This window comes from Ictalurus furcatus, chromosome 14 (genome assembly GCF_023375685.1).
Source record: "Ictalurus furcatus strain D&B chromosome 14, Billie_1.0, whole genome shotgun sequence".
Classification (NCBI taxonomy): domain Eukaryota; kingdom Metazoa; phylum Chordata; class Actinopteri; order Siluriformes; family Ictaluridae; genus Ictalurus; species Ictalurus furcatus.
The window spans coordinates 22,713,503-22,728,091 of NC_071268.1; the positions used below are offsets into that span (position 1 = coordinate 22,713,503).

The 14,589-nt window shown below is 40.5% G+C and overlaps 1 protein-coding gene across 2 annotated transcripts in view; it reads left to right on the forward strand.

Moving 5' to 3' along the window:
- fbln1 (fibulin 1) overlaps nucleotides 1–8,338 on the forward strand; it is a 30,062-nt gene extending 21,724 nt beyond the window's left edge. For both annotated transcript variants that reach the window (XM_053641793.1, XM_053641792.1), the window contains exon 17: nucleotides 6,119–8,338. In XM_053641793.1, the coding sequence (XP_053497768.1) occupies nucleotides 6,119–6,258 (140 nt within the window). In that variant the 3' untranslated portion in view covers nucleotides 6,259–8,338. The remainder of the gene's footprint in view (nucleotides 1–6,118) is intronic.
- Nucleotides 8,339–14,589: the final 6,251 nt, after the last annotated feature.

Genomic DNA, 14,589 nt, shown 5'->3' on the forward strand with positions numbered 1-14,589 from the left:
TCCTAAGTAAGATTTGTTTGTCCAGCACATCCTACAGATGCTTGATCGGATTGAGATCTGGGCAATTTGGAGGCCAAGTCAACACCTTGAACTCTTTGTCATGTTCATCAAACTATACCTGAACAATTTCTGCAGTGTGGCAGGGCACATTATCCTGCTGAAAGAGACCACTGGCATTAGGGAATAACATTGCCATGAAGGGGTGTACTTAGTCTGCAACAATGTTTAGGTAGGTGGTACGTGTCAAAGTAACATCTACTTGAATGCCAGGACCCAAGGTTTCCTAGCAGAATATTGCCCAGACCATCACACTACCTCTGTTGGCTTGCCTTCATCCCATAGTGAATTCTGATGCCACATAATGCGATTCATCAGACCAGGCCATCATCTTCCATTGCTCCATGGTCCAGTTCTGATGCTCATGTGCCCATTGTAGGTGCTTTCAGTGGTGGACAGGGGTCAGCATGGGCACGTCGACCAGTCTGCGGTTACGCAGCCCCATACACATCAACCTGCGATGCACTGTGTGCCCTGACACATTTATATCTTAGCAAGCATTAACTTTTTCAGCAATTTGCCCTACAGTAGCTCTTCTGTGGGATTGGACCAGACAGGCACATCCTTGACCCATGGCCCTGTTGCTGTTTCACCACTTCCTTGGACCACTTTTGGTAGGTATCAACCACTGCATACCTTGTCAAAGTCACTTAGATCCTTATACTTGCCCATTTTCCCTGCTTCCCACACATAAACTTCGAGAACAGACTGTTATCTTGCTGCCTAATATATCCCACCCATTGACAGGTGCCATCATAATTATATAATCAGTGTTATTCACTTCACTTGTCAGTGGTTTTAATGTTATGGCCGATCAGTGTATGTTCACCTACTAGATAGAGTTAAGCTAGAAGAAGTAACAAATGTTTACTCAGAGAGAAGAAAAAGAGACAGTAAACACAATAGAGTTGGCTGCAGCATACTGTTACGTTATAGTTTCTGGTAACGTGGAATAATAAAGAGATAGCGTATCATTTCAACCGTGTGCTTTTTAATAACAGCAGTGTAAGCCCACATGCATCAATGCACATTCCTCTGACTTCATGTGTTACACTCTAAAGTGTCCCCCACTCCCCAGGTCTACATAGCATGTGCAAACAGTTACACCACACATACCATGTCTGTGTTTTCCTATATTCTAACAATAACACATGCAAACACCACATTTGGTGACACTTCCAGTACTATTCCCTTCTCTGTTTCTATCATCTATCCTGGAGAACATTTGATTGCCATTTACAATGGTCAGCTGTGAAGTAGCACACCATTCCACTACTTCTATTGGGTATGGATACACAAAGAATCTGCTGTACATTAGAAAATGATGCAAGACCTTTTAGGACTTTAGAGCATGCTGGGGTAGCATGGGCATGTCCTAAGTCTCAATGGGCTGTCCATGTCCATCCCTGGGGGGTGTTATATCAGCACAATCATGGACCAGGTGGTGCTGGAGCATTTCATTACGTGGCTCTCCTCTGGAGACAAATAGCTGGTGACACTGGACAAGGCCATCCAGCTCATAGAAGATCATCTGGTAGTGTTTCATGGGGCAGGTGGCCCATCCTCTGCAGCTGCAGGTGAAGTGGTATGGCTCAGACGGGTGGGGAGCCCCGGTATTTCCAAGACTGATGTCTCATCACAGATGTGGGAACATTGGTCCAGCTCCCTGATACACCACAGGCTTTCCTGATTGAACTGGGAGGTGCCACATACTTCTGAGTATCCAAGGAGTTACATATCAAATTTATGCATTCAATTTGCAACCAACCCTTGATATACCAAAGCCTGATGTGAAGGTGGGGCAATGAAGAGGGCATGAGGATATACACAAATATCCATTGGCATCTGTCACTATCCAATTCCAGGGACAAAAGCATTAAATTGGGGAAAGGGCTAGTCTTTGGCCTATTCATCCGCTGATTTTGGGAATGAGTTGATTGAAATACCAGGTGTTCATAAAAATTATGCTAGTGTATGGGTCCTGATATAGTGTAGCAAGGTGTGGCATATATATTGCTCTCTCTAGAAGGATGACACTCAGGCCAACAATGATAGATCCAAGTCTGACCATATGCTCTCTGTGAGGATTCCCCTCAGGGAATTCCTTTTGGAGCAGTCCTGCAACAAAACACTGAGGCATATGTTTGACCAGGTGAAAATAATTAATGGTCAGTTAGTACAGCTGAACACTTCCTGTCCTACCTTTATTTTTCTATTATTTGAGAGAACCAAGGCATTTACAGCACCATTGTCCCATCACAGGCATGGGAACATTGCTCCAGCTCCCTGAGACATCCACAGGCTTCCCTGATTGACCTGATATATACTGCTTACCTCTGTGTATCCAAGGAGTTAAATATCACATCAATGCATTCAGGTTGCAACCAACCCTTGATCCACCAAAGCCTGATGCAAGGTGGGGCACCGGACCAGGCATGGTCATATGTACAAACATCCACTTCTGCCTGACACTATCCATTTGCAGGGACAAAAGCAGTAGAGGAAGTGGGAAGTCCTTAGCTTACCCACCCACTGATTTTGGTAACCAATTGAAATCCCAGGGCTTCTTAAACATCATGTTAGTGGATGGGTCCTGCCATAGTGAAGCAAGATCTTGGATATGTGTGGTTATTGCTGGGGAGGTGATGCCAAGATTAACAATGGCAAATCTATATCTGGCCCCATGCTCTTTGTGAGGATTCCCCTCAGGGGTTTCCCTTTGGAGCAGTCCCACAACAATATCATTTTTGGTCAGGCATTTAGGTCAGGACGAAACACTAAATCATCTCATGGCACAAATACTCAAGGGCATCAGTTTGTGTAACTTCTGGTGGATTGTGCAGTGCAGTATCGGGAAGCTGTGCTTCTCCATAACATCTTTGCATGCATTGAAAAGGACATTAAATAGGACTTGTTGCTAGAAACTGTAGATCTTTTTGATACCCAGCTGCCCACTTATGTTACTACAGATGCTTCAGACATGGTGGTGTACTTAGTTCACTCAGCCAATACTGAACATGTGTTTGTCTTTGCAGCCCAGATCCTGCCTCCAGCTGAGAGGAAGTATTCCGCTTTTCTGTGGAAGCACTTGAATGAGCTGTTGGAGAATGTCTCTGTGGGGGAATTATGCGCTCTGTGCAGGAAATTACTACAATCTTGACATAAAAAGGAACAGATTATATGAATAACTAGATGGTCAGTGCACCTACTGTCCTACTCATATGTTATACCATCAAAGACAATATTAATGCTGGCCACTCTTGGCCACTTTCTAAATATGGTCTTTGGACTAGCAGGCCAAACTATTGCAAAACAACATGTTTTGGATGTGACATCAAAAGGAGATCCAAAACCCATTTAACAAGTCAGGATACTCCTGATTAAGAGTTAGTAAAATCTTTTTTCATGTATCTGTGTCACTGAAACATTAGGGTTTGTCACTAAACTGCGGCAAAAAAGAAAACTGTGACATTAGCAGCCACCTGAGTTCATTAGGATCTTGCTGCACAGGCGTTATGAACTGCAAGACATTCTAACCAACTATTGCATAGAGAATATTATTAGAACAGCTGCTCTAAAACTAGTTGTACGACTAAAAGTGTATTCTACAACATCCACTAGTTGGGCATATTTAAACCCATGTAATGAACAGCTATTGTATTTTACATTATCACATTATACATATACATTATTGTGCACATTGTCTAGATTATACTATGCCTCTGTGCACCTTTGGACATTTTTGCAATTTCTGAATTTCCTTACTCACATTGTTCTTTTTCTCCATATTGCATGCGTCCCCCCCCCCCCCCCTCTCTGCTCAGAGATTACCTGCTGTATACAGTAGTAGCTAATATTTTGTGTTATAGCAGTCTTGATTTTTCTGGTTGGAGCAGTTGTAGATTCGTGTATATGTATAGGGCCAAAGCAATAGTTCAAGCCCCACCACCATAAGTTTGCCCCTGGTTTTCAGTCTTGATCTTTGCTCTGTCTCTCTTTCATTTGGACTGAAACTTGGCCTCAACCCTTTTATGACTCAGTCTCAATCTCAGCTATTTCTGGTCTTGGACTTGTCTTAGACTTGAGAATGGGGGTCTTGACTACAGTGCTACTATGAGCAAAGGAAAGATAAAGTCCAGGTGCCAGATAAGAACCAGTCCTCTCCCAGCTTCACACAAACACCCCAAAGCCAACTTCTTGTCATGGAGGTAAAACCTTGTGTAGTAACTCCCTGGTTGCTCAGAGGAAAGAGGGGAGATCCACAGGGGCCTAGTCAAGGGAATAGAGGCAGAGGCCCAAGCCTCTGGAGGAGTAAGGGCCCCCTTTTGTTTATTGCCCCACTCTTAGGCACCTGTGATTTCATCACTAATTAGTGCATAACTTCTGTCTGTGCAATCCTAGAACTCTGTAGTCTATTATGTAATCACTCAGCACATGTGTCTTGCACTGTATTAGAGAGCCCCTAGTGTACGGAAGAATGGATTCGAGGGAGCAGAGGGCAAAGAAGTCATTATCTAAGCATGTGCTTAACTCACCACTTGCGTGAGGTTCACACGCCCTATGGTATATTCTTTAGAGTTTACCCACAGTTACCAACAGTTAACCAATGTATCACAAAATCTAATATAACTATGCATGTGAACAGAAGGTGTAACATCCTAAAATTTATACAAACGATTCTGTCTGTTACTGTTACTTGTTTCCTGTTCTTGTTTCCAGATACCTGCCTCAGCACAACTTGCTAGTGCTAGTTAAACTGCTTGACAGGCCTTTGGAAAAGGTTGTCATAAACATTGTCAGATCAGTCAGTGCAGCTACATGGAACTGCTGTTATGCTATAAATTTAGTAATCAAATAAAGCAAGTGGCCAGAAATGACTTTTGCATTACAGGCCACAGCTGATTTAATTGACACATTTCTTGTCACACTTTTCTTGTCTTTAGTAGAGAAGGAAATTGGATCCAGAAGGGTTTACCCCAGTTCTCAAACCACTTTCTGTAGATGGACTGCTTAGTTAAATCACTTCGGTTGTGATGGGAGGAAGTGGAGAACCTTATGTCTTGCCTACTTCACTAGTGTCACACAGACAAGTGCAGTGTAGACTGCCAGCCAGTGTAAGTATGCTCCCAACCCTTGCACAAAGGGGTCCAAAAAATGCTAAAGGAGATGTCTCTCTAGACCACCTATTTGGTGGAAAGACTTGTCTCAAAGTAAGAATATCAAAGAAGAAAAGAACAAACAAACACAGAGTGTACTGTTAACAGTTATTGAATATACTCTTACATGGTAGTTGTGTTACTAGAATGAAGATAAAGAAACAAGTCTGGCAGTGATATGAGTATATGAGTAATATTTGAGTTATTTTCATAGCAAAAGATTAGTTTTGCACGTGTCATAATTCTAAGATTACAATATTTGCTTTGAAGTTCTGATGGTCAGTAGTTCTTGAAAAAAAATGGGGGGGGGATGTCTGAGAATAATACATGCAAACCTCGCAAAGATATTTATGAAAACATATGGTCATAATACTATAACTGAGTAATGTAAAGTTGTGTATTTTTCCCCTCTTAAAGTGTTTTTTTTTTATGTTTGACTGGTCATGTCATCACCCTCATATGGCAGGGGCATGTAGGAAATAAATATTGTCAAATCGGTTGTCTTGAATTTGTGCATCAGTACATAAGTATCATAACACAACCTCAGGTAAACAAAAATCGTTGTCCATTGAATTATGTATTATGTTAATCTGACAGCAAATCTGACAAAACATTGTGTGACACTTGATGCCTTTTGAAATAAGCCTTATAAACCTTGACAATTGTTTACATAGTTTCATTCATTCATTGTTTCATTCACTCATTCATTGAATTATTATTATTCAATAACAGAATCCTTAGCACAGTGAATGCTATAATAGTTAAATGAGACTCATAAATGTCTTATCAGGTTAAAAAGGCCTTACATTGTATCACCATCATCATCAATAATGACAGTATAGTGCTTATTTGCAAAAGAGTTGCTTGTATCTTCTTTATGTTTGACTTTACTTTGTTCTTCTCAGGTGTTGTCAGACAGGTGAAGCCCCTGGTTGGACCTTTGAGCACAGTTCTGAAGCTAGCCATGAATTATGTCACAAATGGAGTCATCTCTCATCGGAATATCATCAAAGTTCACATCTATGTCTCTGAATTCTGGTTTTAAATAGATTACACCTAGCTATCATTTAGATGTCTATTTTTGAGCCTTAACTATGCACTCTAAAATTGTCAAAATGCTTGCATGCCACAAGATAATACAGAGTATAATAATAATAGGTAAACCTTTATTTTGATAATCTAGTTTAGACTGTCTATAAACTGTCATGAAGCAGCATAACATATCTATATTTCAACAGCATGTCATAAACAATAGCAATAGAGTCCACTGGATTCAGAGTGACTGGATCTGAAATTGTGTAAGAACTAGAGATGAGTTGCTAATCATCAGATGATCTAAACATCATCAACCATATATTGGATTAACCAGATAAAATTAAAGCAAATGTGATAGTCTATACAGTGTTTATAGATTATCTACTAAACATTAACAAGCATAAACTCGTCTCTTTGTTGAGAATTTGTTGATAGCCTCATTCTTCACACTCAGTCTGCAAACCAGTCATTTGTCACAGATTTGTATAAATTTGTCTTACTCAGTCTTCAGATGGTCACCACTTATTTTTACATACATTTTTACAAAATGCTGTTTTTTTTTTTTGTTTTTTTTTGGTTGCTATTTTTTATTATATTTTTTCATGTTTCTCATTATGTTGAATTAATTATCATTCAGTCATTCATTCATTTTCATTAACCATTTTTATCCTGGTCTGGGTCAAGGTACAGTGGTGCTTGAAAGTTTGTGAACCCTTTAGAATGTTCTACATTTCTGCATAAATATGACCTAAAACATCATCAGTTTTTTACAAAAGTCCTAAAAGAAGATAAAGAGAGCCCAGTTAAACAAATGAGACAAAAATAGTATACTTTTTCATTTATTTATTGAGGAAAATGAAATATTACATATTTGTGAGTGGCAAAAGTATGTAAACCTCTGGGATTAGCAGTTTAATTTGAAGGTGAAATTAGAATCACGTGCTTTCAATCAGTGGGATGACAATCAAGTGTGAGTGAGTGCCATGTTTAATTTAAAGAACAGGAATCTATAAAGTCTGATCTTCACAACACATATTTGCTGCATCTGGGCCAGAATGGTTTGACATCATTAATGGAACAATGATTTCTGAATTATATATATTTCTGAATTATACCAAGGAAAATGTCAGGACATCTGTAAGTGAACTGAATCTCAAGAGAAAGTGGGTCATGCTGCAAGACAACGACCCTAAGCACACAAATCGTTCTACCAAAGAATCACCAACATCCCGGAGTTGAAGCTGCTCTGTACTGAGGAACGGGCTAAAATTCCTCCAAGTCGATGTGCAGGACTGATCAACAGTTACATGGAAACATTTTGTTGCCATTATTGCTGCACAAGGGAGTCACATCAGATACTGAAAGCAAAGGTTCACATATTTTTGCCACTCACAGATATGTAATATTTTAAGATTTTCCTCAATATATAAATGACCAAATATCACATTTTTGTCTCTTTCGTTTAATTGGGTTCTCTTGATCTACTTTTAGGACTTTTTAGGTATGAAAATCTGATGATGTTTTAGGTCATATTTATGCAGATATGTAGAACATTCTAAAGGGTTCACAAACTTTCAAGCACCATTGTAGATACAGAGCCTATCCCAGGAACACTGAGTGCAAGGCAGCACACTGAATGGCACACCAGTCCACTGCAGGTCACTATGCACAAACTTTCACAAACTCATTCACGCCGAGGGGCAATTTAACATAGCGAATTCACTGCCAGAGAAACCAGAGGATATGTACATGGATATGGGGAGAAGATGTGAAACTTTGCACAGATAGTAACCAGAGCTCAGGATCAAACTGTCACCCTATAATTATTATTATTATTATTATTATTATTATTAGTAGTAGTAGTAGTAGTAGTAGTAGTAGTAGTATTAAATTCATAATGCATCCATTTTTTGCATCTGTTTTGGGGAATTAGACTGAGACATTGGAAGTTAAAGCTTGTTTTTGAGGCAGGTGGACCCATAATGCTATTGTATGAACAAATAGTTGACTGTTCATTCACTAACTGTACACTTCTGTATACAACTGTTCGTTTCACTATGAATGTATAATTAAAACAAATGTTATTTCAAGGTGTTTTCCTAAAATATGCCTAAGCTACGTAATCTAAAACATACTCAAACCCAAATGTTCCCACATACTAATAGTTTTCTTGGTATAAATGAGTAATTCAATTATTACACAGGCTTACGATTTGACCATAATTTAGTTGGGTTGTTTGAAATCATTACTAAATCAAACTTTCCATGTAACTTGGCTTGGTTGCCTGCACAAATAAAAGCCCTCTGTTTTTTTCTCATTGGTCAATTTAAGACATGCATAAATGCCAAAAATGTCCGCAAGTTCCACAATCCTGTTGTTCACAAACTGACTGCAATCATGATATGCTATGCAAACTCATATTATGAAGTTCAATTCTGCACTGGAAAATACATATAGTACAGAAGGCTCAGAAAGCTTATGTGTGACCACATCCCTGCCAGCGGGGGCCACTGAACCGAGACTGTCTTTTCTCAATGTCAGGGGACATGAGGCAAGCAGCTCTAGCTCATTTGAGCAGATGGAGGGACTAGTCTGAACCATGGCTGGTTAATCATCACTGTGGTTGGGACAAAAACATTGCTGACCAGCACTTCAATGAAGAAGCATAATGTCCTCGACAAGTAAGCATTCCAGAAAATACAGTTTTCTCATAAACTTTAGCTGGTAAATGAGGATAAATTTTTGCATATGGTTTAACTTAAATGTTACAAATGTTTGTTAAAGTTAACTTATTGGGGTGGCAGGTGGTTTTGCCATGCAAATATAATTTATTACAAAGTTGTTAGCTTTAATTAAATACATTTAGTCATTATGCAGGAACTACGGCATTTTCTCATTATCCAAATCTATATAAATGCCCAAGAAGTGTCAGAACAATGAACCAAAAATGAAAGAACACTCCCCACCCCGCAAGAAGAAAAGAGAGCATGTGTAGAGCCTTTATTCCGCTATGCGTAGAGTAGCTGGTAGCCGCCACAGGAGGAATCAAATTGTCACTGAATTATTGCAGGGCAGCAAACCTGTTGAAAGTGTGTGTGTGTGTGTGTGTGTGTGTGTGTGTGTGCTCGTGTATATTGATATACTGTTGTTGTGGCCACGTGGTGGTCTGGGCATGCGTATGTAGATGTATATGTGTCTGCTTGAGTAGTGGTCAGAGCACAGGAGGAAAGAGGGTTTGTTTGGCTATGGAGAGAGGTGAAAAAAGAAAGATGGCAAGGAGAGTGAAAAGAGAGAGCGGGAAAGAGGGATGAGGGGGGGTGAAGTCCAGTCTTTCCAGGGTCGATTGGGAGAAGGCCCAGTTCTGGGCAAGCAGACTATATAGGGTCATCCCAGTCACACACACACACACGCACACACACACACACAGACACACACACACACACATATACCACAAAAACACACACACACACACACACACACACGATGTGCGCACATTTGCACAGTGCAGGCACACACAGCCTGTGCGTGCACACACTCACATACACACACACACACACACACACACACACACACACAGTCCTTACCCTGTGCTTTTTTCCTGGCCAGAACCCCTGTCCTCCACCGCAACACATGTTTTAAGATATAAGTGAGTTCTTTTAATAAAAATGTGAGGGTATTTCTCCTCTGGTTTTTCTAACCATTGTTGCTCATTATGTTGAACACAAAAATGCTACTTTGAAGAGAATGCTTCATAAACAGGCGGCCCTGTTGCGCCTGCTCGTCTCCCCCCCCCCCCCCAAACATTTACTGACATCCTTCAAACATTAAAACACTTTATTAAATTGCACCTTTTTTTGTGTTATGAACTGTATTTAAATTTAGATGCGATTTGCAATTTTTTTTTTTTTTTAGATAAATGTATGAGGAATGAGTGTGTGGAAGATGGTTTTATCCAAAGCAACTTACGAGGGACTGGACTAGCAGCATAAACTAATTGAACTACTGGACTGAGCATCTATTAACTTGTTCCACAAAAATCCCATCTGTGAATAGTCTGTCCTGAGTCAGGGATTTCTCACTAATCGGCTCAACATTTCTTAAAATATCTAATCATCATCTGTTTACAATCCTCAAGATCACAATGTCAGATTTATATTCCTGTCTCCTGCCAAAATGATGCTCTGATGTAAATTATGTAGCCCATGCCTGGAAACTTAGACAACGACCGAACCATAATGATTAAATATGCTATTAAAATGGTATGTACAGACACCAATCAGAATGTTTGATGCTGATTTTAAAGTGCAGTGCTTTCATTTTTTTATTATTATTTATGCCAGCACTAAAATTACATAACTGTAGTATCATTTGACATTATTTACTTACATACACACCATATCACATAAAAAAGTTTGGATGAGTGCTGATTGTATAGCAGTCCAACAGGTGGCAGACACACACAACGCTAGGCATGCCTTTGCCATCACTTATCACGTTACACACACTCCCAATTATGTGATGAGTGAGATTCACAGAGGGTTCTAGGATTTCAAGTGAGAATATTAACCCAAGGTTCTACCTTAACCCAAAAGCAATGCGCTTGAATAAGATGCGTGAGTTTACATAACTTACAGCTCCAAGTCTAACTAACTCCAACTTCTAGTTATTTTCATGACAGAAACCCAGGCCAGAGTACACACTAGATCCATCAAGAATAGTGGCATGGTTTACTGGGGTATAGCCCACACTCATGAAAATTCATGATTTAAACAAGTGGCTTTCTTTTTATGTTCTTGCAGCTGCTGAATTGGAAAAGCTAGAATGGTACCCTAGAATTTCACAGGATACATTTTGATGTGCTGAGGTGGTCCTTACACAGTTGTAAGTGTATAGTTTGAGTTTGACAAGATGTTGACAAGATGATGGGAGGTTAAAATGAAAGATATACAGTTGATATGATAAACAATAAAAGAAAACTGGTTAAAAAAAGGCTTTGAAATGCAAGGCAAAAATGGCACAAAAATACTTAGTGACTAGCAAAATCTAATACACAGAGTAGTAAATAGTAAACAGGTGTTTGTTTAAGGAGAACGTATCATCAGTATATTGTAATGATAGTATGACTGTAAATGGTGAAAAATAAGAAGACGCTGAAGGATTTCAGCAATGAGATGGCGATCCACCCACTGGTCATGATCCTTCTCTGCTATATTGACATAACCAAACCTTTTGACCCTACAGTTTTAATTTTTCTTGTCGGAAAAGAACACTCAGCCATGTCATAGTGTTGTTTTGTCTGAGGTGGTATATACACACCCAGTCGTTTTCCCATGAGTAGTGTGTCATAAGTCTCAAAGTATTGGACTTCTCTTCTCTGGTTATTACAAAATCAGGGCTCTAGACATAATCACAAACAGTAAAACTATCTATCTTGTGCATGTTTAAATGATTACTTTTTGTGAATCTTGCATACATTGTGTCTTGAAATTTTATCAGCACCTATATCTTTCTGAAGTCTTGTCATGTAACGTATATAGTGTGATAGTGTAAATTTTGAGTGGTTTATATTAAAACTATTTACAGAAGAATAGACTGATGCTTAAAGTGCCTGTGAAATAAACATATAAAATACCTGTAAATACTTAAATAAATAAAATAAATGACATTCCTAACTGAGGCAGATACAGACACAGATGCAAGTAAACATTGGCTTTATTTAACAAATGTGCAGGATAATCCAAAACATGAGACACGATCGTGGTCAAAAAACAGGCAATGAATTAACAACTTGAACTAGACTAGACAAGACAGAATGGGATTAGAAAACCAGACAGACAACGACAATCGTAAGGCTTGGTGTGAACTGGTATGAAACACAGAGCATATACTGCGCAATGAATGGTGGGTGTGAGAGTCCTTATATACTGTATGGCTATGATTGGGCGATTCAGGAGAGTTCAGGTGTGTGTGATCAGTAAGCCAGTGAACGTGAACATGACAGTCTCTGTGATTTCTGGGTGCTGTAGACCATGGCAGCCATGTTTGTAGGCAGTATTGTGTTCTGGGTATTGTAATTGAACCCCCATGTGTCTGGTGAGTGCTGGGCTGTCCGGTGTCTGCCTTGATGACCTTCAATCCAGGCCGATATAAGATTGTGAATGTGAACCTGGTGAAGAACAGAGCCCAGCATGATTGGCATGAGTTTAATCTTTTGGCTGTTTGATATACTCAAAGTTTTTATGGTCCATGAAGATGGCGAATGGGTGAATTGCTCCTTTGAACAAGCAACTGCAGGCTACTGAGGCTCCTGGTTGCCGATGACATAATTGCGTTCTACTGGGGAGAGCTTCCGAGAGAAGAAGGCCACTAGATGTAGCTTGGGCTTTTCCCCAAACCACTGTGAGAGGACAGCCTCCACCCCTGTCTCAGAGGCATCTACCTCCACTGTGAAAGGCTTTGAGGGATCACGGTGCTACAGAATGGGGAGGGAAGTCAATGTTGCCTTGAGGTGTTCAAAAACTTGGACTACAGCAAAATTCCACTGCAGAATCTTGGGTGCCTTCTTCAGTAGAGCTGTAAGAGATAATGCTATAATGCTGAACCCTCTGATGAACCTCCTATGGAAGTTTGCAAATCCAAGGAAACGTTGCAGTTCTTTGATAGTTTGCGGTGCAGGCCAGTTTGCAATAGCCGTTACCTTGTCTTGATCCATGAGCACCTGCTCTGGTCCAATGATGTAACCCAGGAAAGCAACTCCTGCCACATGGAACTCACATTTTTCTCCTTTGACGTAGAGCTGATTGGTGAGAAATTTGGCTAGCACCTGTTTGACATGAGCGATGTGTGTCTCTTTATCTGGGAAGTAGATGTCGTCAATGTAAGTGACATCTAGTAAGGATGTTGTCAACAAATTTTCCCAGAATATCTAGCAGGACATCGTTAATCAGACACTGAAATACTGTGGGTGCTGATAACAGCCCATATGGCATGACACAGTATGCATGTGTCCATATGGCATGACTCGAGGCAGAGGATATCAGTATTTTACTGTGACTTGGTTATGGCCTTGATAGTCGATACATGGGAGTAGACAGCCCCATTTCTTCTCCATGAAATAGAAGCTGGTGGATGCTGGTGATATCAAGGGGCAATGTATCCCTGTTGAAGAGCCTCCTTGATGTAATCACTCATGACTTGAGTTTCCTTGATTGACAAAGGGTAAATATGGTTATGAAGTGGTGTGGCTCTGGCCAGAAGCTCAATGGGACGGTCATAGGGACAGTGTGATGGTAGTCCACTAGATTTGCCCTTGCTGAAAACCTCCTTGAATTCATGGTATTCATGGGGAATTTCCACTTGGGAGTGAGACTCTGGGATTTCAATGGTTGTGGAGGCAATACAGATCAAAGGAACTTGGAGACACTTCTCATGACAATGCAATGACCAGTGTGTGATCTCCTCCTTCCAGGAAAATTGAAGGTCATGGGTCTGCATCCAGGAGAACCTGAGCACCATGGGGAACTTGTTAGTGACTGTGATGAGGACTGAGGTCTGTTCCTGGTGCATGGCGCTGACATGGAGGGTTATGGGTTTGGTGCAGTGGGGGATGGCCCCCATATGGCTGTTCCATATGGGTTAGCTTGGCTTAGCCAAGTTGTGTGGGTTCTGTGGGGTGGATTTCAGGAATCAGGATGGTTGTGGCTTTGATTCTTCCCTGGTTCCAAAGCATGACACAGAGATGAATAGACATGTCCGTAAGAAAATTGAGGGTGACTTGGTCATCCCACTAGGCCAACTCAGCGAGGATATCGGTGTTGAGCCCTTGACAATACTCTGCCTTAAGAGCTGGTTCATTCCAGCCGGTTCCAGTGGCTAATGTGGAAAGGTCAATGCATATTCAGTAGTGCTTAGGCTCTCCTACTAAGGAGTCTCTCACCAATCTCCTTGACCTCATGAGAGTGATCAAATACCTTTTGGAAGAGCTGAAGGAAGTGCTTGTATGAAGCCATGTGTATATAGTCAGCTTGGGACTATACAGCTGTTGTCCATGCTAGCACTGACCATGCTAGTGTACTAGTCAGTAAGTTGACAAACTGGGCAATCTTGGTGCACTCAGGAACTCCTTGGCCTGAGAAGTAGAGTGAACACTGGAGTAGGAAGCCTTTGCGATCCTGTGGGATCGGCAGCATACTTAAATGCTTTAGCTGGCCATATGTAATTTTACAGTGGTTTATCAGCCTTGCAATAGTAATGGAAATTATATTTCTCAATTGTGCCTGATATTGTAGAGAAAGCAGGAGTAGAGAGCCCATTCTAGTTATACTCCCACAATATCACAGTT